We start from the raw sequence: 27,095 nt of genomic DNA on the forward strand, positions 1-27,095 counted from the left end.
TTTGGGGATTCCTGGTCCTGGCTCCATAATCTCCTCCAAACCCCAATCTGGTGCTGACAGTCACTTGGGATGAATCAGAAGCCAGGGCCCAAGCTCTGAGTACAAGGCCGTAAGTGGCCCCTCTGGCTGCTCACAAGGAGCGGGGGGCTAACCAGAACCCCCTCCTTGATTTGTTTCACAGCATTCTGGTGGCCCACGTCAAAGCCACTTCTGCTCACCTTGCTTGGAGAGGTCTGCAATTGTCAGAGGGAACATTCTGTTTTACCCTCTTTAAAATGTCACCAAAACACACCAGGAGTGGTTCTTGATTACAGACATTTCCCAAGTCAATGGTTTACCTACATGGTGATAAACAGGGATTGTCTGCTGAGATGGCTGCTCTAAATGTCACTCCAGTCCCTCTCAGCTCTAAAACTCCTGATCCTAGGATATCACATGACCATAAATGGGGATTCAGCAGAGAAGAGAGGAGGTTAATACTGTTTGAGTGTCTGTAATGTACCAGGTGCCGGCACAGAAGTTATTTCACTTAATCTCAACAGATACTAAAAGCCCTATTTTACAGATGCAGAAACTGAGCTCAGAGAGGTTATGTAAATTTCCCAAGGTCCAGCAGTAAGCACACAGCAGAGCTGGGATTTGAAACTAGGTCTAAGTGATGCTCGGCTCAGATCCTTCTTTTTTTTTTTTTTTAAACAGAGACAGGAAAAAAGAGTCAGGATGCTTACGCTAAGCCAGGAGCTAAAGAGCAAGGAATCCAACATCTCTCACTGAATGAGGTCAGTCTGCAAAAATTACAGGGTTAAAATTACCTGGACAACTCTGAAACCGCTCATATGGCTTGTCTTGTGTGAATCTGCAGGGAGAATTCCTTTTATCAACCTTTTTTTTTTTTTTTTTTAAAGCCTTTAACACCTTTGTTGAAATAACGCATTTGAAGTGTTCTGTCAACACAAACTTATTTGACAGTCCTGGGATGAGCAGGGGAAGAATATTTTTAATATGGGACCATAGGGAACACCCATTAGCGTCTGACATGGAGGCATTTTGTTTCCTGCACCCGGGGACAAAATCAGAAGTAGATTTAGGTACATTCTCAGCTCCCACCCGCCACCCCAAGTCTGTCCGTGATAACCAGGTCTGAGGGGAATATGTGGTTTATGGCCATGAATTTGCTCAGCCTGGGGGGTATCCGCTTGCTGGGTTCGTATGGGTCGTTCAGCCTACTGGTTAAGACATGGGCTGTGGATTGGGTAGAGCTGGGCTCAACTCTTAGCTTTGCTGGTCATAAGCTGTGTGAATTTGGATATTTTCGATACTTAACCTTTCTAATTCTCAGTATACTCATCTCCAAAGTAGGGTTAATAATAATACCCAGTTCACGGGGTTACTGCAATGGTTAAATGAGGTAACGTTTATGGTGCCTAGCCTGTAGCATCTGCTATTGCTTTGACTACTAATTTGCTGACGGGCTGATCAGACAGAAAACAGAGAAAAGAAAATGCTAGTTCTTTATAAAACAGTCAAGATTCCTCTAAGCCAGCATGGTCTAGGAGAACTTCCTGAGTCAATGGAAACATTCCGTGTCTGCCTGTGTTGTCGGTATTTTAGCCTCGGCCCACATGAGGCAACTCAATACTTGGAATGTGCCTACTGTCACTGAGGAATTGCATTTTTAATTTTATTTTACTTTATAGCTAGCGGCATAGCATTGGGCAGTGCTGGCCGAAGGCTTAATGTCTCTAAAGACTGAAGGGATATAAGGCTTCCACCTGAGAAAGGGGTGTCTTCCCCGGGGGCTTGGCAGGAGGTCTGTACTCAGACATTTCTTTTTTTTTAACTGAAGTATAGTTAATTTACAATGTTGTGTTAGTTTCAAGTGTACAGCAAAGGGATTCAGTTATACATACATATATTCTTTTTCGGATTCCTTTCCATTATAGGTTGTTACAAGATATTGAGTATAGTTGCCTGTGCTATATAGCAGGACCTTGTTTTTTACCTATTTTATATACAGTGGTGTGTATATGTTAATCCCAAACTCTTAATTTATCTCCCCTCTCCCACTGTCCCCTTTGGTAGCCATAAGTTTTTTTTCTATGTCTGTGAGTCTATTTCTGGTTTGTAAATAAGTACATTTGTATCATTTTTTTAGATTCCACATATACGTGATATCATATGATATGTGTCTTTCTCTGATTTAACTTCACTTAGTATGATAATCTCTAGGTCCGTCCATGTTGCTGCAAATGGCACTATTTCATTCTTTTTTTACGGCTGAGTAATATTCCATTGAGCTATTGCATATCATGTCTTGTTCACAGAGCCCAGAAATTTGGGAATTCTCTGCTTCCTTTCTAGACTCACACCTCCCATCACTCTTAGCCCTGATCTCCACTCTCCTCTCTTCCCAACGAGCACACTATGTCCACACCTACATTTATCCTTGCCCTCCCCAGGATGCCCTTTCATTTCCCTCTGCTGAGAGCCAACTCCTATTCGTCCTTCAAGGGCCATTTCACATGCCACCTCTCCTGGGGGTCACACAAAGTCATGCTTGTAAAATGCCTGGTACATAGCCAGCACTAACCAAACATGAACTAAATTTATCTTTATTTACAGCTAAGGCAGTTGAAGCCCAGAGAGATTAACCTGTAGAGATCCCACCACCAGTGAGAAGTGGAGGAAGCTTCGACATCAAATGTCTCCGTCTCGCTGTCCTCCCAGCTGAGACTCGCTGTGAACAGGGCTTATGGGGAAGGGGAGCCATTTGACTGGACCTCACACTCGTGAAGAACCTCAAATCTAGATAGCAAATATCCCCCCCAAATGAGGCGGAGGTGGTGAATGTATTTATCAGCTAAATGCAATTTTGGTAACTCCAATGTATCATTGCTTCATTTAAGTCAACACCCTGGGAGCCCACAGATGGAAGTGGATGGGGCCTGGCTTGACTTCTGAGAAGCCTGGGTGGTGATTCTCCTTTGCCAGTACTCTCGAGGCTCTGTCCTGCCCAGCTGCCTGAGGGGTCTTGATTTAGATCAGGGTTTCTCAGCCTGGAGCTCTTGATATTTGGGGTCTGGTCATTCTTTGTGGTGAGGGCTGTCCTGTGCATTGTAGCATGTTGAGCAGCGTCCCTGGTCTCTCCCCACTAGATGCCAGTAACATCCCCCATCACCCCACCACCAGCTGTGACAACCGAAAATGTCTAGACATTGCCCAATGTCCCCGTGGGCAGGGGGAGAAATATACTCCTCCCTGTTGAGAAGCACAGCTTAGCTGCAGCCGAGGACCCCAATCCCATGCTTCCCAGTTCCTTGCTCCACGCCCACCCAAGGGTCTATGAGGATTTATTTACTAGTTGTCCCTTGTTTCCAGATGGGACTGAGGAACCTGCCTTCACTAAGTGGCTGCCCCATACTCTCAGTGTCCTTATCCCCCTGGAAAGGCCACCCTCCAGTGGACTTGCTATTCTGGTAGACCAGCGAGGCCAGAGCCATCATGTGGTCATGTTTGGTGGTTCTCAAACTTCAGGGTGCATCAGAATCCATTGAAGGGCTTGTTAAAATTCCCCTGAGCCCACCCCTTGGAGAGTCTGAAATAGTGGGAAGCCTGAAATCTGCATCGTCAAAAGCACCCCACGGGCTGCCCTGGTGGCACAGTGGTTGAGAGTCCGCCTGCTGATGCAGGGGACACGGGTTTGTGCCCCGGTCCGGGAAGACCCCACATGTCGCGGAGCGGCTGGGCCCGTGAGCCACGGCCGCTGAGCCTGCGCGTCCGGAGCCTGTGCTCCGCAACGGGAGAGGCCACAGCAGTGAGAGGCCCGCGTACCGCAAAAAAAAAAAAAAGCACCCCACATCAGCCAAGGATACCCTTGAAGACCCATTTCTCTTGGAGAGCTCTGAGCTAGACTCTTGTAGTGAGCAGGAAGGTCCCCTCCTGGTTAGAAATGTCACCCTCCCCCCAGCTCCTCTCTTCCCCCCCTTACCCTCCCCCCATAAGATCAGGTAGGATGCTCTCCCTCCTACCTGGTGAGCATTTTCTGTGCTTTTTGGCAAGGACTAAACTAAAGCCCTTTTCTTCCACTTGACTACCTGGATCGTCATACTCAAGCCAAGAGTTGGTCTAGCATCTCTAAACCTTCTGAGGACCTTTGCCAGATCCTTCCAACCGAGGCTCCCCTGAGCTCTCATGCGGGGGCATGGGGGTCCTGGGCCTGACTCCACCGGGAGTTTGCACGTATGCTGGTCGGCCCAGTGCTGACCGCTAACCCGCCCCGAGGACCCAGGATGGGAAGCAGGTGGGCCCGGCCTGTGTGTGGGGCGCAGCCTGGAGGTGGGGATGGCCTGCTCCGGCCCAGGCAGGCGAGGAGGCCGCCAAGGAGCAGCTGGCCCTGGCAGGAAGCCCTGCCTGCATCTCTCGGCAGACACCACACTCTCCCGCAGCCCCCTTCTCGCCCTCCACACTCCAGCGGCCTTTGGCTTCCGCCTCTCCCTGGTTGCGGATGATGGGAGCTGAGCTGAGCTGAAGCTGGAAGACTTGGGGGCGGTGGAAGTGGGTGTGGGGTCGCTCTGCAGCTTTCCTGCTAGATTTCATCCCGCTGGGGTCGGGGGAAGTTCTTTTCTTTTTAAAATTATTTTATTTTTGGCTGTGTTGGGTATTTGTTGGTGCGTGCAGGCTTTCTTTAGTTGCGGCGAGCGGGGGCTTTTTATTGTGGTGGCTTCTCTTGTTGAGGAGCACGGGCTATAGGCACGTAGGCTCAGTAGTTGTGGCTCGCGGGCTCTAGAGCACAGAGCTCAGTAGTTGTGGCCCACGGGCTTAGCTGCTCTGCAGCCTGTGGGATCCTCCTGGACCAGGGCTCGAACCTGTGTTCCCTGCCTTGGCAGGCAGATTTTTAACCACTGCGCTACCAGGGAAGCCCTGGGGTGGTGGGGGGGGAAGTTCTTGTTAAAGAGAAAGGTATGCTCTTCAGAGCGGGAATTCCATGGCAAGTGCTGTAGCTGAGAAGTGAGGCGAGGGCCTCTGAGCTCAGGAACAACCATGACTCTCATTCCTAACGTCACCAAAGCTGGACAGGGACTTCCCCAGTGGCGCAGTGGTTAAGAATCCACCTGCCAATGCAGGGGACACGGGTTCAAACCCTGGTCAGGGAAGATCCCACATGCCGCGGAGCAACTAAACCCGAGCGCCACAACTACTGAGCCTGCGCTCTAGAGCCCGTGAGCCACAACTACTGAGCCCACGTGCCACAACTACTGAAGCCCGCGCACCTAGAGGCCCGTGCTCTGCAGCAAGAGAAGCCACCGCAATGAAGAGTAGCCCCTGCTCGCTGCAACTAGAGAAAGCCCGCACACAGCAACGAAAACCCAACGCAGCCAAAATTAATAAATAAATAAATTTATTAAAAAAAAAAAAAAAAGCAGGCACGATTCTCCAGCTCGTGTCTATAGGCTCCAGGCTGGGGGGTTGGGGCTGAGTTTGGATCCCAGCTCCCATGGCTGATTGCCTCGCCAGGATGTGGACTTCTTGCTAACAGCTCTTCTGATCTATTTTTTGAGAGGCTCAAAATCGGTTTTAATGTAAAATCTCTTGATTTATCTATTTTGCCACAAATTCACTTTTTCAGTAAACTCTGCAGGCCAGATAAAACTCATGGGAGATCTGCTCATGACCTTCAACCCCCAGTATGTGACCTCTGACCTAAAGGGATGTCGCAGTCCCTCCTCCTGGAGTGATATTCCAGAGAGGTCGAAGGCAGCAGTAAACCTTCCGGGTATGGCTGTACAGGAGGTGGACCGGTCGGGTACTTGGCCTGCAATAAGCATGGCTACCATTGACCTTCAGGAAGAACCTGAACGGTTGTTCTGGAAGGAATCTTAGGGTTCGTCTTGTGCATGTACCATTTTTACCGACGGAGGAACTAAGTTAGGCCCAGAGAGGTCAAGGGGTTTTCCTAAAATATGTAGCTGGTGAGTGGCAAAGGGGGCGGGGTGGGGGGAGTGGCAGCGGGTGGATCTAGAAGTAGGGCCACTGAACCCAGTCCAGTGAGACTTGATGGTGATGGTGACTGGGACAGCTATCGGCCAGTCCAGGGCCTGGCCACAGCACTGCTCGGGGAGGGGGCTTGGTGGATGAACATGGGAGGCTGAATAACAGCCTCCAAAGATATCCAGTTCTAGTCCCTGGAACCCATATATGTTACCTTGCACGGACAAAGCATCTTTGCAGCTGTGCTTAAATTAAGGATCTTGAAAATAGGAAGGTTATCCTGGATTATCTGGTTGGGCCCTAAAGGTTGTTACAACTATCTCCCGGTCTGGGAGGATCCCACACGCCGCGGAGCGGCTGGGCCTGTGGGCCATGGCCACTGGGCCTGCGCGTCCGGAGCCTGTGCTCCGTGGTGGGAGAGGCCACAGTGGTGAGAGGCCCGTGTACCGCAAGGAAAAGAAAAAAAAAAAAAAATAGAAGGAAGGAGAGGGAGACTTGACCACAGAAGAGGAAGGCCATGTGACCATGGAGCAAAATGGTAGGTGTGCTGCTGGCTTTGAAGATGGTGGAAGGGGCCATAAGCCAAGGGATGCAAGGGGTACAGCTCTAGAACCTGGGAAAGGCCAGGAAACATCATCTCCTCTAGAGCCTCTAGACTTAAGACCCCCAGAATGTAAGAGAATAAAGATGTGTTGTTTTAAGGCACCAAGTTTGTGGTCATTTGTTACAGTAGCCACAGGAACGATGGCTGATACAATGAGTGGGTGGTGACAGGGACGGGGATGGGATGGGATGGCCGGTGGTGGGATGGTTGATGGCCCCTGCCCAGGTGTCCAACCTCACCACCTACCACTCTCCTCCTATTGGCTGAACTCAAGCCCCACAGGCCTCCTCCTTTCAGTTCCTTGAACATATCAACCTCATCCCTGCCTCAGGACCTTTGCTCCTGCTGTACCCTCTGCCAGGAACACACTTCCCCAGATTTCACATGGTTCACACCTTCTGGCCTCGGTATAAATGCCTTCAGAGAAGCCTTCCCTGACCTTCCGATCTAATGTGCTACCCAACCCCAAGCCGCTTCTCCTGAGGTCAATGTATTACTTCCTTCACATCATGTATCACTATCTAAAATGATTGCATGTGTCTATTTGTTTATTATTCATTTCTTGCCTATGATATGACTCTATAATGGATCATCAGTGGATCCCCAGCTCTTAGGACAGTATCTGAGGCAGAATAGATGCTCCATAAATATCCAGCAACTGAAAGATGGAGAGAAGCCCTCTGGTTACATGCAATTTGAGGTGGGCAGGCTTGTTTCCATAGCTCTGCCCCAGAATGAGGGTCTGGGTGCCCGCTGGGCCAGGTGGCAGGGATACAGATGGGAGGAGGGCACAGAACAAGAGCAATAACTGCTATAAATAGGACCTCGGTCCCCCGCCCAGGAAAGGATGGACTGGGGGAAGCCACTCACACTCAAATGTTCGGGGTGAGAATGAAAAGTTGAACCCAGATTCAGCGTGATGACAAAGATACCGGAGTCAATGCCTTAGTTGAAAAATGCCACCAGAGTGATTCAAAGCCACGAGGCATGTCAAATGCAGCCTAGGAGGAGATTCTCTAATGCAGACAGTCCTGGAATCAATGCTGTCATTGGTCGGTCTGAGATCAGTTCTCCAGGGGGGCTGTCTTTAGTAGATGACAACCTCAGGGCCTCAGTTTCCCCTTCAGACTAAGAAAATATTCTGATGTCCTCAGAAATTTGCTGGCTAGTGGTCAAGGGCACTGTGGCCAACAGTGCAATCTACAAAGTTAGTAGAGGTCAAGAGTATGGGTTTAGGGTCGAGTTCTGGCTTTGCCATGGGCTGGCTGTGTGACCTGGCACAAGTGACTGCACCTGTCTGAGCCTTGGTTTCCTTATCAGGAAATTGGGGTGCTATGCAGAGAAAGTGAATTACTTGATGTTAAGACCATAGCCTGGGGCCAGCCCCACCTGGAGTGCTCAGCCGAGGCTGACCAACATGATGACGATAAAACTCAGGCTTGTCATAGAAGGAGGCCACCTCCCCCAATTAAGCTGATTCTATAGGGTTGAAATTGACTTCCGTTCCTCCAGCCACACTCTCTTGTCTGGTTTCTCTTTAACTGTAGACGCTCACTGTGAGACGTCTAGGTAGAACCTGGATAGAACCCTGTGGCCAGTGCTGTGTGACCCTGGGCAAGCTGCTTCACCTCTCTGAGCTTTAGTTCCTTCTTATATAAACGGGGGCTAAAACTACAGGTGCTACTTAGGGAGCTGAATTCATGCAAGCTCGGAAGAGTTGACTATTGTGAAGGTACTCTTGTAAGTAACCAAGGGCCCTGTGAGTGGATGAGAAGTTATCAGAGCACAGGGCGAGGCTGACCAGCTAGTCCAGATGGATGCTGGACCGGAGACCTTGGCCTCTTTAGAACCCTCCTTCAGGGCAGCAAGCTGAGCAACCTGGATATCCTCTGACATGCAGCATTTTAAAGTGACCGCTCCCAAGCACAGAAGGTCCCCAGAACACCACCTTCCTTCCTGACCATCCCTCACCTGCTGCCACCGCCTGCCAGGGCCACCTCCCCCTGGGATGAAGGAATGAGACTGTGTCTAAAGTAAATATCACTTCTCTCCATAAATAAGGGCCAGTACGCCAAACAACAGGATTAGGGGTGCCCCATGAGGGAAAGGGATTAGACAGAGCAGGGGAATCAGTCCACAGCCAAGAGGAAAGAAGGACGGAGGAAGAAAATGAGGCCAAGAGGGTGGAAGAGTCAAGGTCGCTGCTGAGAACCAGTGATGGCCCAGCCTCTGCTCAGACCCAGAAGCCGCGGACACTGAGTGTGACCTGGATGTGGGGCTCTGGGCCTGGCAGGCAGCTGGCCTCATTGTCATCTAACATCTGGGATGCCAGTCTGACCCCACCCCGAAAAGCAGCCTGGATGGAGAGGCCCCTGGGGGGACTGGGACACTGATTCGTAACGAGACACTTATTTCAGTCGTGAGCAGACAATTTGGCAACTTGCGGGAGCGCTTTTGTGGTCCTTAACGGTGATGGCAAGTGCTCCTGGCATCACAGCGGGAGGGAGGTGGCATGGGGGGGGGCGAGGGGCCTCCTGCAATACCAGCGACAAACCCACTCAAGGAAGAAGGATCCAGACTGCCACACAAACTTTGGACACCCACTAAGATAAAAAAGCATGCTTAAATTTCTCAGCCAAGATCTCAATTTGGGCTTATGTATAAATTTGGCTTTAAATTATACTGAACTTTCCATGCACGCAACTGTTGGGTAAATCAAAGAAAGACAGGACATCGTTTTATCAGGAATCATTTACCATTTTGGAAAAGTCACATCACCAAGGTGACGCTGTAGGTGGCATTTGAGTTGCCAGCACAACACACCTGTGTCAGTCTGCATCTGACGCCGTCGTGTTTGCAGCAAGTCTATCTTTAGGTGCAAACACGTGACACTCCGGTGGAGCCATGCCTGTGCACTGAGATATTAAATTATAGGCTCTTTTATTATAAATGACTTTGATGCTCTATCTCCTTTATTTTATAGTTAGGGCGTTATATTGATTTACAAAATGTAAAGTGCGGGTAGGTATTGTGCTCCATGAATGAGCTTCTGGTTAGTGAAGGGGACATTTAAAAATATTTGTTAAAAAAAAGGCGGGGGAGCTTCGCATCTGGCCACTGAGCTGGGGGAACACATGCTATTACAGTGTATTACTCAACCTTAGAACCACTCGTCTTAGTGGGTTTCGTGGAGGCATATGCTTGCCCTGGGTCACTTTCTCCCAAATCATACCTCCACCAAAGCAGTTTTTTCGACTACTTTTGGTCAATCACACTGCACGTGAGACTGATGTGGGCTCCCTGGATGGAGGACCCTGAATGGACGAGGGCAGCTGAGAGCTCAGATGTAACCTCCTGAGGTTGTAAGATGGGTCTGGCGGGAGCGGGGCCCCGCAACAGACCGCCGTGTCCCTCCCTCATTCTTGGGGACACAAGGCTGCTTCCCTGAGATGGTGTTTGGAGAAGCCCCTTGGGGCTTGGCTACAAAGAGGGCTCCCATTAAAGTTCATTACACTCGATGATCTCATCTCAGTCTGGTGTCCTGTCTCCGGCCTCTTCCAGCCGACAGTCCTGTCTTCGGATTGTCAGCTGGGAGAGGGGGTCACGTTGGCTCCTCGGATGGAGGGCCCAGCTCCCAGTGATAGGAGGGACTTCTCCACATCATACCTGGTGATTCAGGCTCCCGGGGTCAGGGTGGGACTGAAACAGAGCCCCCGGGGTTTCTGAGGCTCACACCTCACGCCCACCCTGTGCCCAGCTGAGAATCAGAACCAAGTACATGGGACATTAGTACAGGGGCTCAGCTGCCCCACGCGGTGCGATGGCCCCATTCACTGCCCTGCTGCCCCTCCTGGGAGAGGTGGTGCTGAGGATGGGGGGCATGTATAGGATTAGGGGGGCAAGGCCGTGCCCAGGAGCCTCTGAGGACAGACACTTCCAACGCCTCCTGGAAAACAAGGCCAGTGATTGCTTCTGGACCATACAGCTGCCTTAGAATTTAAGTCCACGGAGCGAGACTTGGGGGGCCTGCTGGCTGCCCAGAAGCTATCTCAAGGCTCAACACGTCATCTCCACTGGGTGTGTTGCTGTAGGGACCCCTGGGAGGTGGCTGCTCTGAGGGCTGGATTCTAGCCTGGGGGACCTCCCTAGTTGAGGGAGAATCAGGCACCGGGTCCCTGCCGCCAGGAGAACCCTGAGGACTGATCCTGGCCCCCAGCTCTGGAAATGGACAGCAGGGCACTGGGGGCTCCCAACTCTGCCCACACCGTGGCCTGTGTTTTGGGCCCAAGACGCGCTCTCTCTTGTGGAGACAGGACCCAAGGTGTGGGAAAGGCTCCAGGGTGTGTGCAGGGGACTCACAGGAGCGTGAAGGGGTGGCTGGGAGGGCGCCCTTTGTCTCCCCTCTGCCCAAGCCTTCTGACAGAGCCTCCACCTTCCTACTTGGGGTCCTGCTGGCACTGGTTCAGTTTTTGCCCTGGTGTCAGATGCTGGAAAAGCCCCAGGATGCAATGGTGGCCGGGGTGGGCTCCATGGACTGAGGCGCCCACCAATGGGTAGTTTGGGGGCCACCCCACCAGGAAGGAGGACTGGATCCCATGCAGTTCCCCAAATGTGCCAGGCACACCTGACCACAGGACCTTGGCACCTGCCGCTTCCTCTGCCTGGAACACCCCTCCCCCATGAAGCTGCAAGCCTCCCCTCTCCCCCTTCCTCTGGGTCCTCCCATGGTGCCTTCCTAGTGAGACCCACCAGCTTCCGATCTGAAATGTCACCCTCCCCAACACTTCCTAACCCCTTCCCCGCTCTATTTATCTACAGCACGTATGACGAACCGTCTACGTAGTTTACATCTTCATCTTCATCTTCCCCACTGTACTGTAAGCTTCCAAAGGTCAGGGGTTTTGTCAATTTCATTCACTCTCAAGGTCAGAGGACTTGTCTATTCGTTGCTCTATCCCAGTGCCAGAACAGTGTGGCACACAGTAGGTCCTCAACAAACATTTGTTAAACGAATACATTCAGGGGCTTGGGGAGCTACTTTAATCCAGGCCCCCAAGGGACTTCCTGGTGACCTCTAAATGCTCTTGGGACACTCAGGGGTCCTTGAGGAGGGAGCTGGGAAATCTCAGCCTGGATTTCTCGGGGGCTCAGACCTGAGCCTCCCTCTGTAAGTAAGAAGGGTCTGCCTAGTAACACCGCTGGCTGTAGGGTCAGTGCTAGACCTTAGATGGGAGTGGAAGAAGGCGGAGAGAAACTTTTCTCTCTCTCCTGACTAGTTCCCGACCACCTGGTCCAGCTGCTGACGCCTCGCCAGAGAAGGAGCTAGAATCACCCACTGTGTTGCCAGCTCTCCTTCCCCAGAGACTCAGAAAATGCCAATCTGGCAAATACAGAGGGGCTGGTACCCAGCTCTTCAAGTGCTAGCCTTGGCTCCCATATAACCTGAGCAATTCCAGTGTTTGGGGGGCGTCAGGGCCAATTCTCTACTTTGCCTCCATTTCCTCCTTTTCAAAGCTTCCTTGCACTGGACTGGCCATCACCAGGAGAGAGCTAGTCTGGACTGAGGGTTACCCAGCTCTCAGCTCTCTGCGCTTCCTCTCCCTCCCCAGATCCTCGGCATCCACCCACGCCCAAGCCTGCCATGTACACGTGCCTGTCATCACCGGGTGACCTCGGAAAAGGCCCCTCCTCTCTGACCCTCTGTCTTTCCACTCGTGAAATGTGGATTGCAAAAATCCCCACCTTGTGGGGTTGCTGGAAGACAGGACCTCAGCTACCAGGATTATGAACTCTGGGTTTCACGGCAAGAGACACGTGCTAGACGTTACGCCCACTGCATTCCTGCAACAGCAATTTTCAGGACAAGAGGCAAGTGTGGTTGAGTGGATGTACGTGTGCAGAAGACTGAGACACTCAGGTTAGCTGCCGGGCTGCGAGACAGTCGCAATACATGCTCGCGTACAACACACGTACACACACACGCACCTGTGGAGCTTACCTGTCCACCTGGATTTCTGCGTCCTTTGTCTCCGCTTTGGCAGGTCCCCCTCCATTGATCCCTTTGCCCCCACTGGTGAGAAGATTCAGCACAGGCTCTATCTCTTTGAGCAGTTTATTGCTCTCCCCAGAACTTTTCTTGGCAGGGTCCTGGCTTGGGGGCCTGGGAGCCAGGCCATTGGTGTGGGAGAGCAAGCCAGCTTCCTGCCCCTGGTCTGGCACGTGCTGCGGCCCATTGCCAGGACCCGTGGCCCCGTCCACTGCCAGGGTCTGCTCTTTGCTGGCTGACGACTGGTGGGACAGATCGACGGCTGTGGTTGGCGGACCCAGGGGCCGTGTCACCCGGATGGTCTTGGGGGTCCCGTCCCCAGTGAAAGTGGTCTCCAGGTGCGTGGTGAAGCCCTCGGGACCCCTCAGAATGAGGACCACATGGGTCTCGGAGGCAATACCTCTGAGCACCTCCAGGGCGCTGTCATAGCTCAGGTCCACCAAGGGCTGGCCGTTGACGGCAAGAATGATGTCCCCGGCCTGGATGAGGCCGCTCTGCTCCGCGGCGCCCCCTCGAATCAGGTCGGAGATGATCACAGGTGGCTTGCTCACCCTCTCCTTCACCAGGAACCCCAGGCCCCCCACTTTGCGCTTGAAGAGGCGGACAGAAATGACATTGGGTTGGATCTGCTTAACGCTGAACATGTGATTCTCCATGGTGTCTAGTGTCCAAGGGTCGGAAGACCTCAAAATGTGTGAAGCCGAGACGATGTCGCCGGGAGCGGCCAGGCTTCTGGCTGTGACGAGAGGAGGAGCGGGGGGCCGGTGCTGCAGGGGGCCAAGGCGAGTCTGGAGAGCGAGCTGCTCTCGGTCTTGGTTTTCTCTGCCTTTGACGTCAACTCAGCGTCACTCACTCATTGTCGTTGGGCCGTCGGTGGCATGATTTCCTGTGTCTGCCTCCTTCCTTATTCTCTAAGGAAGCGATGGTTGATCAGGCAGACGTCAGGGGAAGCAGCGGGACGTGTCCCTAAGCAACAGGTCAGGCAGACCGGGGAGCAAACGTGTCTGGTGGATGTGTCTAGAGGTGACGCATGCTAGCGGGCACTATCCTCTGGGCATCGCCATCCCGTCAGACGCAGATCCAGTCTGGGGCCTCCTGAGGTCAAAAAGAGGAAAAAGGGAGGGGAAGAAAAGAATTATAAGAGAGAGATGCATGTGGAGTGCCCAACACCGCCTTCAAAACTAACATGGGAAACGCAGCCAACTGAGAAGTCTAGCCATAAGATGCTCTGGAGTTCTGAAGCCAACCTAGAAATGAAATCCTTCTTCCTCGAGGGGCATACCTTTGCAGGTAGCTGCATATTGCCTGGTTTCAACCTCAGGATTGAAGTCCTATGAGACCGAGGGGCTCCTTGGGGGAAACCACTGACAGTCAGCCCCAGAAATCAAATGGCAAGAACCAGAAGACCTCTCTTATCTCTTTCCCACCGCAAGAAGTCACCACTCCAACCTGTCACGCAGCCTTTGGCTCTCCGAGTTTTGCAGCGTTTTCCATCCTCAGGTCAGGAGCTCGGCCGACAGGGATCACTGGGCTCTCCATTCTGGCTGCTCCCAAAGCCCGCACACAACAAACCCACGGGACAGGGAACGACGCCACCTTCTATGCAACCACCGATGAGGGATGTCAACTGGACTTTATGACCATTTTTGTAATTATCGACAATCCAGGTTCAAAAGGACAGACGTGGCCACATTCCATACCGTGATAAGCCAAAATTGGTATAATAAATACCAAAGACAGGGGTCCACACCAAACTCTGGAGAGCATTTCTGTACCACAGACTGTCTGAAATCCTAACGGAGAAACATTAGGAAGCGTGGACTGTTAGATAAATACACAGCTGGTGCTCAACGAATGTTTGTGGAATGAAGAAGAAAAAGCCCCAAAGACTAAAGACAGTGGGCACTTGCTGAGCACGTACATTCTTAATTTCTTTTCTCCTTTGATTTTCACAGTAACCCTTCAACCGACGAGAAGACTGAAACTTGGGCAGGTTCAGTGACTTGTCCAAGGTCATGTGGAGAATGACGGTGAAGGGAGGATTTGAACTCAAATCTGCTCCACTCTTGAGCATGAGCTTTTAAGTTTATACTCTAGTTTAAAAAAGTTTATAATCTAGTGATTTTTGCAACTCCCACCAGCTCCCCCAGGCTCAGAGAAGTAAATGGGATACCAAAGGCCCATAGGGAGGCCAGCTGGAGATGCTGTGGCCCAGGTGAGGTGTGTGTACCTGTGGCACGTGCACAGCGGGCAGCTGTGGAAGCGTGTCTTACGCGTCTTGGGGGGTGCAGGTGATCTGTGGTTTGTGGGTGGGGTCGGGGGGTAGGGGTGGAAGAGAATCCCTCCATCTCATTTCCTGTCCCCCAGCCCGAGCCCCAGTCTCCTCTCTACCCTGGCAGCCCTTGCTGCCAGCATCCTCAAAATTCCTTCGCACAAGGAGGGAGCCCCCATCTGCCACTATAACAAAGTGACACTCCCTTGTTTTCCTTTTAGCGACTTCCCGGGGTCACCACAGGGCTAGGGCAGCTGATAAACTCCTGCTGCCTCTGAGAGTAGGGGGTGGGTGCAGATGCCACCCTGAGAAGGAGGCACTGCCTCCTGGATCTCCCTCAAGGTGGGTGGTGGTTAGCAAGTTCAACCTGCCCCTTTTGCAGCTTGCGTTATGCAACTCCGCCAGCCCCTCTCTGTGGGTGAGCGGATCATGAACACCCAGACCCAGCCCGGCTGCCTCCTCCATCTGGTGTCGCCGTGTGTGTGTGTTTCTCTCTTTGAATATTCATGCATTGCCCTCGTGCTGTGTCATTTCTCTGCCGTGTGTGTGAGCGTGTGCGGCCCATGTGTTGACAGGCGGAGTGTCTTTCAGCACCTTGCTGCCGGGGTTCTGGTTTGCAGAGAAAACCATCCAGAACCGCTATGTCATTCCTCGCTGGGGAGGACTGGTCCACCTCCCTACCTGGGCCCCAGCCCCCGCCCTGGCTGTTGCTTCCTTAACTCTCCTGGAGCCCCATTTTTCTGGGTACCAAACCCAGGATGCTCATTGTTTAGCTGCAGGCAGAGACAGCTGGGACCTCCAGATCTCTCCTGAGTGTCCAAGTTTGGCATTTGGGCTCCGTTCTTTAATTCAAGAAGGGACTTGAAGGTGAGCTCTTGGGGAGGCAGGGCCCCCCAGTTCTCTTCTTCCCCACACTGGCTTGGCCAGAATTTACCAAAAGACAGAGCCAGGACTTGGCTTAAGAAAAAAGACATAGGGACTTCCCTGGTGGTGCAGTGGTTAAGAATCTGCCTGCCAATGCAAGGGACACGGGTTCCAGCTCTGGTCCGGGAAGATCCCACACACTGCGGAGCAACTAGGCCCATGAGCCACAACAACTGAGCCCGTGCACTTAGAGCCCGTGCTCCACAACTAGGGAAGCGACCGCAATGAGAAGCCCGCACACCGCAACGAAGAGTAGTCCCTGCTCGCTGCAACTAGAGAAAGCCCGCGCGCAGCAACGAAGACCCAGTGTGGCCAAAAATAAATTAATTAATTTAAAAAGAAAAAAGAAATAAAGCAACCCACAAACCTCCCTGGCCACGCCCAGCTTTTCCTCTCTCTTTCTCAGCTGCTTTCTAAATCAGAGGAGGCTGTTGGCTGGTGCTTGGGAAACTGAAGTGCTGTTTCTCAGACTTTGGCCCTAGAAAGACAGCTTGATCTTTGGAAGGAACTGGAGAGAGGCAGGGCTTAGGAGAGGCAGTGATATTCAGCGTCTGCTGAGAGACAGGGTGTGGCTGAACAAGCTCTCTGCCTAACAAGTGGCTTCTGAACCTTCACCAGGGGCAAAATCCTAATCTTAATAATAATCCCTCAACACTATCCCTCTTCCCCCCGTCCCAAACACACCTTCCTCTGCTGCCATATGTTCATCCTCATGCTGACCGTGATCAGGTTCGATATCCCCAAAGAATACACTGTGCTGCTGGAAGGATAGCCTCTTGTCCTTCTTTGCAAATGTCCAGTATCCAGGAGCCGCCTCAATCCTGGGCCACCCGGGATGGTTGTCCCCGCTTCTGCCACAGGGAAGATTTTTAAGGTCCTTTCTGGCTCTATCTGTGTGTTTCTGGGTGAGTTCTTTATTTTCTCTGAACCTCTGCTTCCTTATCTGTAAAATGGGTCAAGTAATTCCTCCCTCCCTGGGTAACCGGGAGGATTCAATAAAATAGTAAGTGCAAGGGTTTCAGCAACTTCACAGAGCAAGTGCTCAGAAGAAGTGGCTTCCTGTCGTTGTTACATAATATGTAGCGATTCGGGTTTCCTGGTTGTTAATTCAGTGCACGTTCTCCTCCGTCACAGCCTCTCCAAATGTACGTCACGTGCCATCTAGAAGGGGGCCCTATGCTTGAAAGCACACAGAGGAATCTCACGCCAGTCATGGTATGAGGCACTGGATACAGGAAGACGGGTACTGGGTATCCCGCCAACCTAGCTCAGACCTTTGGAGCCGTGATTTTAAACACATCACATCACATGCACAGCACATACCATGGAAACAGTACTTGGACCCAGGCCTCACTGGAGTAGTTCAGTGGTTTCAGGTGTATTTATTTCATTTATCTTGCTGCGAAGAAATTCACGGCTGACTTTTGGGGATGCCTGCCAGGGAGGAGGGAGCCACAATAGACCGGCATCTGCTACTACCGTCTCGCTGTGTGACCTTGGGTATGGCACTCCCCATCCTGGGTCCATGTCTGCACCTGGAGGGATGGTAACGGTAGCAGTTTCTAGTGATGGAGAGTTTACTGTGTACCAAGCACAGCGCTGAGCCCTCTGCACGGGTGTCTTATTTCATCCTGACAGCGGCTCTGTAAAGCACATGTCATTTTTATCCCCACTTTACAGAAGCACAAGGTGACTGACGTTCAGAGGAGTAAACTAGAGGGCAGCCCTGGCTCTAAGCGAGTGGGTGCTGGGCACTCACCAGGGTTGATCCTAACCCTAAAGACGATCCCCTAAGATGATGCTTGCCCCAAAACACATCTGCATCAGCTGCCCTACTTGTCATCCTCACCCTGACTCATCACGTTCAATCATCCCCATTTTACAGATGTGGACATTGAGCTACAATAGGGAGAACCGCTTGTCCTGGCTTGCCCATGGCTTTTCATTCTTAGCACTGAAAGTCGGTCCATGTTAGGACGATGAGCAGCCATTAAAATCCAAAAGATTGCCCAGCTCCCCTACTCAAAAATAAGCAAACAGAGGCCTGGAGAAGCGAGGGGGAGGGTGCTCATTCAACGTGGATCAGCCAGAGCTGGGGGTGTCTAGAGCTGTCTGTCCAATAGGGCAGCCACTAGCCACATGTGGCCATGGAGCCCCTGAATTGTGACTGGTTCCTTGAGATGTGACATAAGAGTGAAATCTCGACTTCCCTGATGGTGCAGTGGTTAAGAATCCGCCTGCCAATGCAGGGGACACGGCTTTGAGCCCTGGTCCGGGAAGATCCCACATGCCGCGGAGCAACAGAGCCCATGTGCCGCAACTACTGAGCCTGAGCTCTAGAGCCCGCGAGCCACAACTACTGAGCCTGCATGCCACAACTACTGAAGCCCGTGCGCCTAGAGCCTGTGCTCTACAACAAGAGAAGCCACCACAATGAGAAGCCCACGCACTGCAACGAAGAGTAGCCCCCGCTCGCCGCCACTAGAGAAAGCCCACGCGCCACAACGAAGACCCAACACAGCCAAAAATAAATAAATTTTAAAAAGAGTGAAATCTACATGGGGTCTCAAAGACTAGGAGGAAAAAAAGAATGTCAGATATCTCAATAATTTCCAATGTTGACTACATGTTGAAAGGATCATGTTTTCTGTATACTGGATTAAGCACAATTATGAAAATTAATTTCACCTGTTGCTTTTGATGCTTTTAAATGCAACTACTATACAGTTAAAAACCACACACGTGCTCACACTGCACTGCCATTGGGCAATGGAGGTCTCGAGTCTGACTGTCGTGCCTCCTGGACCAGAGCTCCTCCCTGCCACCCCACTGTCCCTGAGGCCCCCTCGAGCATCTACTAATAACCTAGGCAGGCAGAAGATACCCCTGCTTTCTAAAGAAGCCAGAAAAATGACACAGACAGTGAGCAAACATCTCGGCACTTTTTGAGGTTGACCACTGGGAATTTTAGGTGTGATGGGGGTAGGAGTGGGGGAGAGAGAAGACCCACCTCAAACCATGTGAAGAGAGAGGTCATAGTAGGGGATCACCTAGGCTAATAGTCCAGGACCCAACATCTTGCTGTTCGAATGTCGTTTGAAATCTAACCCACCTGTATAGTGAATGTTTCATTTAAAAAATGATGCAGATCTCTATTTACAGGTAGGAAATGAGCTCCAAGATATATCATTAGGTGAAAAAAGAAAGGTGCAAATGCATACATTCTGCACACGTAAATGTAGAGAATATTCTGGAAGGAACTAGCACTGGCTGCATCTTAGGAGGAATATTGGACATCAGTAGTCGGACGGAGACAGACTTTGCACTACCTTTTTTCCCTATTTGAATATCATTTAAATTATTATTTTAAAATCACAGGTATTACCATTTTAATGTGTATTACCACTAAATATTAAAGAAAACAACATCCAGCCTGTGAAGAACTCCTGGCTGTTTTCAGTTCGAACACCCACAAAATCTCTAATGGAGTCACGACCCTGTTTCCCATCTCCCTCCAATCTCATTTAAAAACAAATCCCAAGCCCTCCGTGTCTTAAAAACAAAAATATCACCACCCCCAATAAAAACAAAAGACCAAAACTGTAACCCAACTCTGCTCTTTAAAAAAAACCAAACAACAAAACACAGCAAAACAACCAACTTCCTTACATCCCCAGAACTGCTAATTTGCAGTCTTTCCCCAGAGACAGCGCCACCTGGGAATCAAACTGACGTGCTTTCTCCCACTCCAGCAAATCACAGCTACAAACCTGCCAACCTCTCTAAGCCAGGGGGTTAAGTTGGCGCTCTGTGTCTTGGGGATCCCAGAGACACGGGCGCCCTGCTGCCAGGGAGGTCTCCCCAGCCACATAATTCCCCCAGTTTCATGGCTATAGTTTGTCCGCGATCTTCCCAGATCTAATAATACCCACACCTCAGGGGCAGGAAGGAGCATCAGAGTCAGGAGGGCGAGGATGAAGGACTGTTCAGCGTTTGACAGTACACCCTGAGAGGAGGCTTTGGGAAATCCCCACTCTCCTCGATCGCTGCTTTGTACAGCCTCTTTGAATGGCAGTTTGACAATATCCACATCAAAATTGAAAATGCACAGTTTTTTTTTTATTTTTTTGCGGTACGCGGGCCTCTCACTGTTGTGGCCTCTCCCGTTGCAGAGTACAGGCTCCGGACGCGCAGGTCCAGCGGCCACGGCTCACGGGTCCAGCCGCTCCACGGCATGTGGGATCTTCCCGGACTGGGGCACGAACCCGTGTCCCCTGCATCAGCAGGCAGACTCTCAACCACTGCGCCACCAGGGAAGCCCTGCACAGATCTTTGACCTGGCAATTCAATTTTTAGGACTTTCCCCTACAGATAAACTGGAAAAACATTCTTACACACACACACACACACACACACACACACACACACACACACACACACTCTTCCTTGCAGGTTGTTCAGAATATCAAGAGATTAAGAAAATCTGAGTATCCTTTAATAGAGAACTGCTACATAAACTATGGCACATCCATGCAATGGGATACAGTGCAGTCATTAAATGGGGGGGGGGATTAGATCTAAAAGGACCAATGGGGAATGATCTTTTAAGACACATTGTTAATTTTAAAAAGCAAGGTGGAGAACACCAATATATAAATATATTTGCAGACCCATTGTATGTATTCGTTTATACTTCCATGGAAGCTTGGAGATCCACTGAATATCTTTGGAAAAACACCCAAGATATTGGTAACAGAAGTTGCTTCTGGGAAAGGGGACTGGGAGGCTAAGGGTGGGGTTGGAGGAGGAAGCTCACTTTTATTACATATTCTTTCATATTGTTCATTTATTTTGTACTATGTTTTTGTATCACCTTTAAAAAAAGAACAAGGTCTTTGAAGTCAGACTATCTTGGATTTGAACCCTAGCTTCTCCATGTGGCTTTGTGATGGTGGTCAAGTCACTTAGCGTCTCTGAGTCATAGTTTTTGCATCTATAAAGTGGGAATGATAATAGCATCTCCTCAGGTGTGTGTGTGAGGATGGAATGAGATAATAATTAGTATTTTCTGAGTTCTTAGTATGCACCATATGCAATGGTTAAGTGCTCAATAAATGGATACTCTCCCCACTCCTGTTACTAATAATTAAAACGCAAGCAGCCATTATCCTACTGGCCGTCTGTAGTGTCCAATGGACATATGTTGCTTCAAGTACTTTGTGCAGAAGGACCAGGTAAGAGCTGTGGACACACAGATTGGTCCTGCTTTCCAGTGGAATGGGAGCCTGTCACCGGCTCCTCCTCAGAATCCTGAGAGAACAGAATTTGGTGTGTTGGAACGTACTCAACAGAAGCAGCCAGAAACTCAGACACTACAAGCTGGTGATGAGTCAATACCACTAGGGTGGGGTGGGGGTATTACTGGTCCAGTCCATCAGCAGGAGAGAGCTACAGGGCTGTCATCCCTATGTTGGAATAGATCTGGGGAATTATGAAAACTTCATTTCATCTTCATTTTGCAAAGCTCATTTCTATGAACTAGTGCAGCTGGCTGTACAGCACTATATCCATCCCACAGACAGAAAATTCCAGGGTTTGGGGTGAAGTTTCTTAAGTTCTTTCCATCCACGGACCCCCTCAGTGGCACAAAAGTCCTCACAGATGTACCTTTGCCCCCACTCTTGACAGACACACCACATCACCTTAAGTGTCATGTAGGGGTTGAAGGCATGTGCGTTGAAGCTGGAAAGACAAGGGTTTGTGACCCTCCTCTACCATTTATTAGCCTCAGACTCCTTACCTGTCAAGCAGAAGCAATAAGTTACGTGGGCTAAGTGAATGGGAAAACATTTGATGGGATAATCCACGTAAAGGGCATGGTGCTTCTCTTACTTTTAGATGACACCTCGAGGAAAGTGAAGTATCTCAGCCCAGATATGTGAACATAATCATGACCAAGAGGGTGGCCTCATTACTATAAAAAGGAAACATATTACCAGTGGTCTCTGAAACAGTTCTTAAGAGTCATTACAAGAAGATGGTACATATTTTCTACCCCTGATAAAACTTACCCTCTTTTACTTTCTTTTTCTTTCCCCTTTTCTCTCCTTCCCTTCCTCTCTTCTTTCCTTTTTTTTCTTTCATTCACATCACCTATTCGTTCATTAACCCTTACATAGCTCCCAGCTGGGTCGGCAAGGAGCTTGGCACTGGGAAGTAAGAATAGACAATACAGACAGCATTCCTACCCTCAGATCTCCCAAGCCAGGGGTGAAGCAGGGAGTAGAGAGAGATATTAGTGACAAGTATAGTGAGTAGAACAAAGTGGAAATACAGGGTGCTAATGGGAGCATGGACAGAACACTTAACATAGTCTGAGAGGTGGTGGTCAAGGAAGGCTTCCTGGAAGAAGAGTTAGGATACAGAGTTGGCCAGATGAAGGGGTGCAAGAGGTGGAGGAGAGAAGGCACTAGAGGTGGGAGGGAGCAGGTTCGAGGCACTGGGCAAAGTCCACTGTGGTTGGAGAAGAAAGTCAACATCTTTCAAAGCTGGAGAGATCTTCAGGAGCTAGATCATGAAGTTCTCTTGAGAGTCAAGTTAAAGATTTTGGACTTTATTCTTATAGCGATGGCAAATGCCGGAGGGATTTGAGAAAAGAAGTTCTGTGGTTAGATTTAGATTTTATTAAGATGCTGGATGGAAAATGGATGGAAAAGCAAGGCTGGCTACGGGCAGCTCAGTTAGGAGGCTGCCGCAGGCCAGAGATGAGAGATGATGGTGGTTAGAATTAGGGTAGTGAAAGGGAGGAAGGAGGAAAGTGGGTAGATTTAAGAGATATTTAGGAGGTTGCGTCAACAAAATTTGGTGACTGATGTCTGGGGTTAGAAAGAAGGAAAAGTCCAGAAGGACTTTCCAGCTCTGGCTTCTACAAGCAGATAGAACATGATGGGATGAAAGAAAGGATAAGAATGAATGAAACTCACTTGATAGAATTGTCCTTCTTGAGTAGTAATAAATAATTTAGTTTAGTATATTTCAAGAGTCAACATTTCCTGATGCCATTACTTCCTTAATTCTGAGAATTAAGGGGGATTACAGCAAATAGACTTGACTTGGCTCATTTCCCCAGCTGTGCCATTTACTGGGTATTTGATCTGGGGCAGGTCATTTTTAATATTTTGTATCTCAATTTCATTTTGTGAAATTGAAAAGGTAATAACAACTGCTTCCAAGATTTTTGTGAAGCTTAAATAAGACGGATGCTGGAAAGAGTGCTTTGTAAACTGTAAATGTCAACTGCAATGGTAATGTTGAGTCTTTATTTTTAGGAGGACATCAAGAACAGTATCCTCCAAATAGCAACTCACTGGTAATGGACACTCAACCAAGTTTCTCCTCATGCCTGGCATTCTTGGGTGCCTCTGGTGCAGGGAAGCTGGGTCAAGAGGATGGCAAAAGGTGCTCATGGAAGGAAGAAGAAGTAAGAATGATTATTTTAAGGGAGGAGTGATAATATCCGCTCCCTTAACTCAAAAGTTCCTTGTAAATAGATCACAGCATCCACACAGGCTTGAATCAATTAAAAATGAATTTCAGCAAAGGGAGAATACATTAAGTAGAAAACACAAACTTACAATAGCAGGAATAACTCACATATGTTGGATACATCAGTAATAACAATAAATGTAAATGGTTTAAACTTAAGTAAAAGATCAAGACTCTCAGATTAGCTACATGCATTTGCAGTTACCCTGTATTAGCATGGACATAGGGCCAAGGGTCAAGGACAGGAGGGAAAACAGTTCACCAAAGGAGTATATACATCAGCAGAATATACATCTGCTGGTCACTTAACTCTAAGGCAGATAGGTGTGCTTTGAATTGAAAGATGTAATTGACTCTCTTCTTAGAATATGTTAGCACCTAGTAAACACAGAAAAAATATTTACTGAATAAATGATCAGCTATCAAAGCAATATCTTTTACTAAATTTTTATTAATTAGGTTGAAATATATGGAATTAGCAGTTTTGTAAATGATCAAATTCTCCACTTTCCTAGAGTTCAACCTAATGTTTTGAACATTTTTATATGTAAGAACTTTATTGAACTATCTAATTTCATTCTTGCAACAGCCATATGAAGGACATGGTATTATTAGTCCCATTTTATAGGTGTTGAAACTGAGGCTCAAAGATGTTAATTAAGTCATAGAAGTTTATCCAGCTAGTGTCAATGGCAGGGATTCAAACCAAGTGTGTAGGAACTCAAAATTTTTGCTTTAAAAAAAATATTAAACTCTATTTTAGCCACAAGAATGCTCAGTTTCAGAGTTTTTAAGCAATCACTTCACCTACAAATAACGACAACTCAAAGTCTTTGCTTTTATCACTTTCCAGGTACTACTGTGTACTTTTATTTCAGCTGGCCTGATCACCAGCTATAACTTTAGTAATTGGAAGTTGAAAGGGACTCTAGGAGTTTTCTATTCCAATGATTCATAATATGGAGTCTATGGGCCCCCTACAGGGCTCAGGAATCCCTGAAAATCGTGGAATTGTGTGCAAAACTTTTAGTGCACACAATTAGTGCATATGTGAATTTATATGCGGAGGGGGCCCATAGCATTAATACAATTTTCTAAGCACTCCTTGACCCAATAAGCAATAAGAGTAGAAGTTACTGGATTAACCTTAATTTTACAGATGAGGAGTTTGAGGCTCATAGATGGGGAAGAACTTGTCAAAAGTTCTTAGAGTCAGAACTAGGATTCAGGTCTGTTGCATGATTTCTTCTCAAACTCAGGTTACATGCTCATTTTCCTTGCCTTCCCTGTGAAATTAGGAAAGTTTCTCAGGGACCTGTTTTCAACAGCAGTGTTAATCTCAGGATGTCAGCTGCAGCCTTCCTGGTACATGCCCTTTCTGTCTGGCTATACCGTTTCTTGATTATTCAAAATAAGCCCAAGGAGTCAACTCTCTCCTCATCCGTCCCCTCCTGGTGAACCGTCCCCAATTACTATTCACCTCTTCAGGATTGATAACGGGGGGTCTGAGGATACCCCGACAGGTGGGGGTTAGGGGCAAATTGTCATAAAAGATGTGCATATAATTCTAGGATTTTCAGATATCCCAGAGACCTGTAGGGGTCCACAGACCCCATACTAGTTGCTTGTCAAGGTAAATATTATAGATCAATTTCATAATTAGGATAAAAAGCTAGTTTATTTACTGTTGCTTAAAGGCAGCCATAAGTGATAATGTAGTTCTTAAAATAAAATAAAACTTAAAACTATCATACTAGAGACTCCTGCTACAACTCCTTCATCTACCCAGCTTTTATCGAGTAACAACTTTGTTCTCAAAAAGGATTATTCTAATGAACTATGAGAATGTACGCACCTTGAAGACAGAGATCACAGTTCCCTGGTTTACTGTTGGACCCTCGATGCACAGCAAACTGCTGGGCACATAGTAGGTGCTCAATATGTCAAAGTCTCAATCTCCAAGTCTACAGCTATTGAATGAAGTGGCCCAGGCGGGAGGTGAGAGGGACTGGTGGAGACGGTGGGGAACTGGAGAGCCCATGCCATATCTAGAGGGCCATTCCGGCTGGTGGTTGCCAGGAAGAAAGGCAGGGCTGGGATTGGTTCACTTCTTATCTGTTGCAGAGAAGTGATAAATAGCCCACTACAAATGAAAGAAGAAATAAATGAGACTTCACATATTTGGGTAACAGCACTTGGATTTAGGAAAAGGAGAGCTGAAGAGGGGGGATCTCAGTGGAGCTTCTAAAATCACCAATGATGGCCATGGTCTAATGCCTTGCTATGTAAGGTGTGGTCATGGACCACAGACATCACCTAAGAGCTGGTTAGAAATGCAGAGTCTCAGTCCCCACCCCAGGCCTACAAATCAGAATCTGCATTTTTAAGAAGACCTCCGAGTGAAACACTGGTCCGGTTTGCCGCTAAATGCCTGTGTTACATTTTTGCAGTCGAATGAAGCTTCAACCAGAACAATTCGGTCTAGGGAGTGTGGTAATATCAGGCTGAACCATGTACAACTGCAGATACTGAACCATTCTGTGACCTACAAAAATGGCAATTTCAAATGAAATTTCAATTTCCACCCAACTATAAACCGTTCTGCACAAAATTGTCTACTTCAGAGCCAGGATATCACTTGCTTCAAAAAGGCTCTGGTCAGATTTTACAAACAACAGCCCACAGGCATACAGATGACTGTAAGTTTCACATGAAAGACAAATTTCTGGCTTTCTTGGGTTATTGGAAGGTGCATTCATACATGGTCTGCATTCCTCAATGCCAGCAAACAGCTGGAGTGAGAGGTGATGCCCCCTTTACATAGGGCATGAGCTCTCTAGTTCCCCCCAGCCCCCATGCAGCCCCCTCACTCATTTGTTTCTTGCCAGGACCCTGTAGGTATTTATGGGACCCTAAATACCTGTGGGACCCTGCTAGATAGTGAGTTTTAAAGAGAGACAAGGAAGGTCCTGTCACGGGTGCTCCCAGTTGGTCCAGGTGTCTGATGGGATGCCCACCTTCCTGAGAGCTCTCTGCATCTGTCCCAGCCTTTGCCCTCTGGCTGACGCTCACCCTGTCTTCATTTCCCCGGGTTAAAGCTACTGAGAATGCTACAGCGCTTCACACAACAGTCATCCTTAACTCCGTATCTGCTTCTTCTCTTAACCTGGTATTTTTACAAAAACCCTTCCTGGAGTGACATCTTTTTCTCTAAGTGGAGCTTTTTCTTTTAATGTCAAGCCAGTCTGTGCCTACTCATTCCAACAAGATCTGAGTGGAAACCAGCCTCCTTCCTCCAATTGGAGGGAATACACAGTCCCAGATCCTATATGTTTTCCTTAGTGACTCCACCTGGGTTACCTGAGCTGGCTGGGTCTTTATCTCCTGTTGTTCCAGTACACCTGGTAAGCCCCTAGAAGGCATCCCTTCCTCGGCACTGAGTGACACATTCCCACCTGATTCAGCCTTACCCCACCTGATGCAGCCTTACTGGACAGAGCTCTGCAAATTTTCCCCTGAAATAAAATCATAGAGAAAAAGAGAATGATGTCACCGTGAACAGCATCTTAGCTGGCATCACAGAGGTGGGAAGAAAGGCTTATGGGGGAATGTCATGGTTAAGATTGTAGGTCCTGGGTTCAAACCCTGACTCTGCCAGTGATTGACTGTAGCTTTGGGCATGACATTTAGCATCTCTGCACCTCTATTTCTTCATA

At 49.1% G+C, this 27,095-nt stretch overlaps 1 protein-coding gene across 1 annotated transcript in view; it reads right to left on the minus strand.

Moving 5' to 3' along the window:
* NOS1 (nitric oxide synthase 1) overlaps nt 1–13,294 on the minus strand; it is an 85,746-nt gene extending 72,452 nt beyond the window's left edge. The window contains 1 exon segment of the mRNA XM_065889527.1: nt 12,591–13,294. Coding sequence (XP_065745599.1) covers nt 12,591–13,294 — 704 coding nt within the window.
* Nucleotides 13,295–27,095: the final 13,801 nt, after the last annotated feature.

Source organism: Phocoena phocoena, chromosome 13, assembly GCF_963924675.1.
Source record: "Phocoena phocoena chromosome 13, mPhoPho1.1, whole genome shotgun sequence".
NCBI classification, from domain to species: domain Eukaryota; kingdom Metazoa; phylum Chordata; class Mammalia; order Artiodactyla; family Phocoenidae; genus Phocoena; species Phocoena phocoena.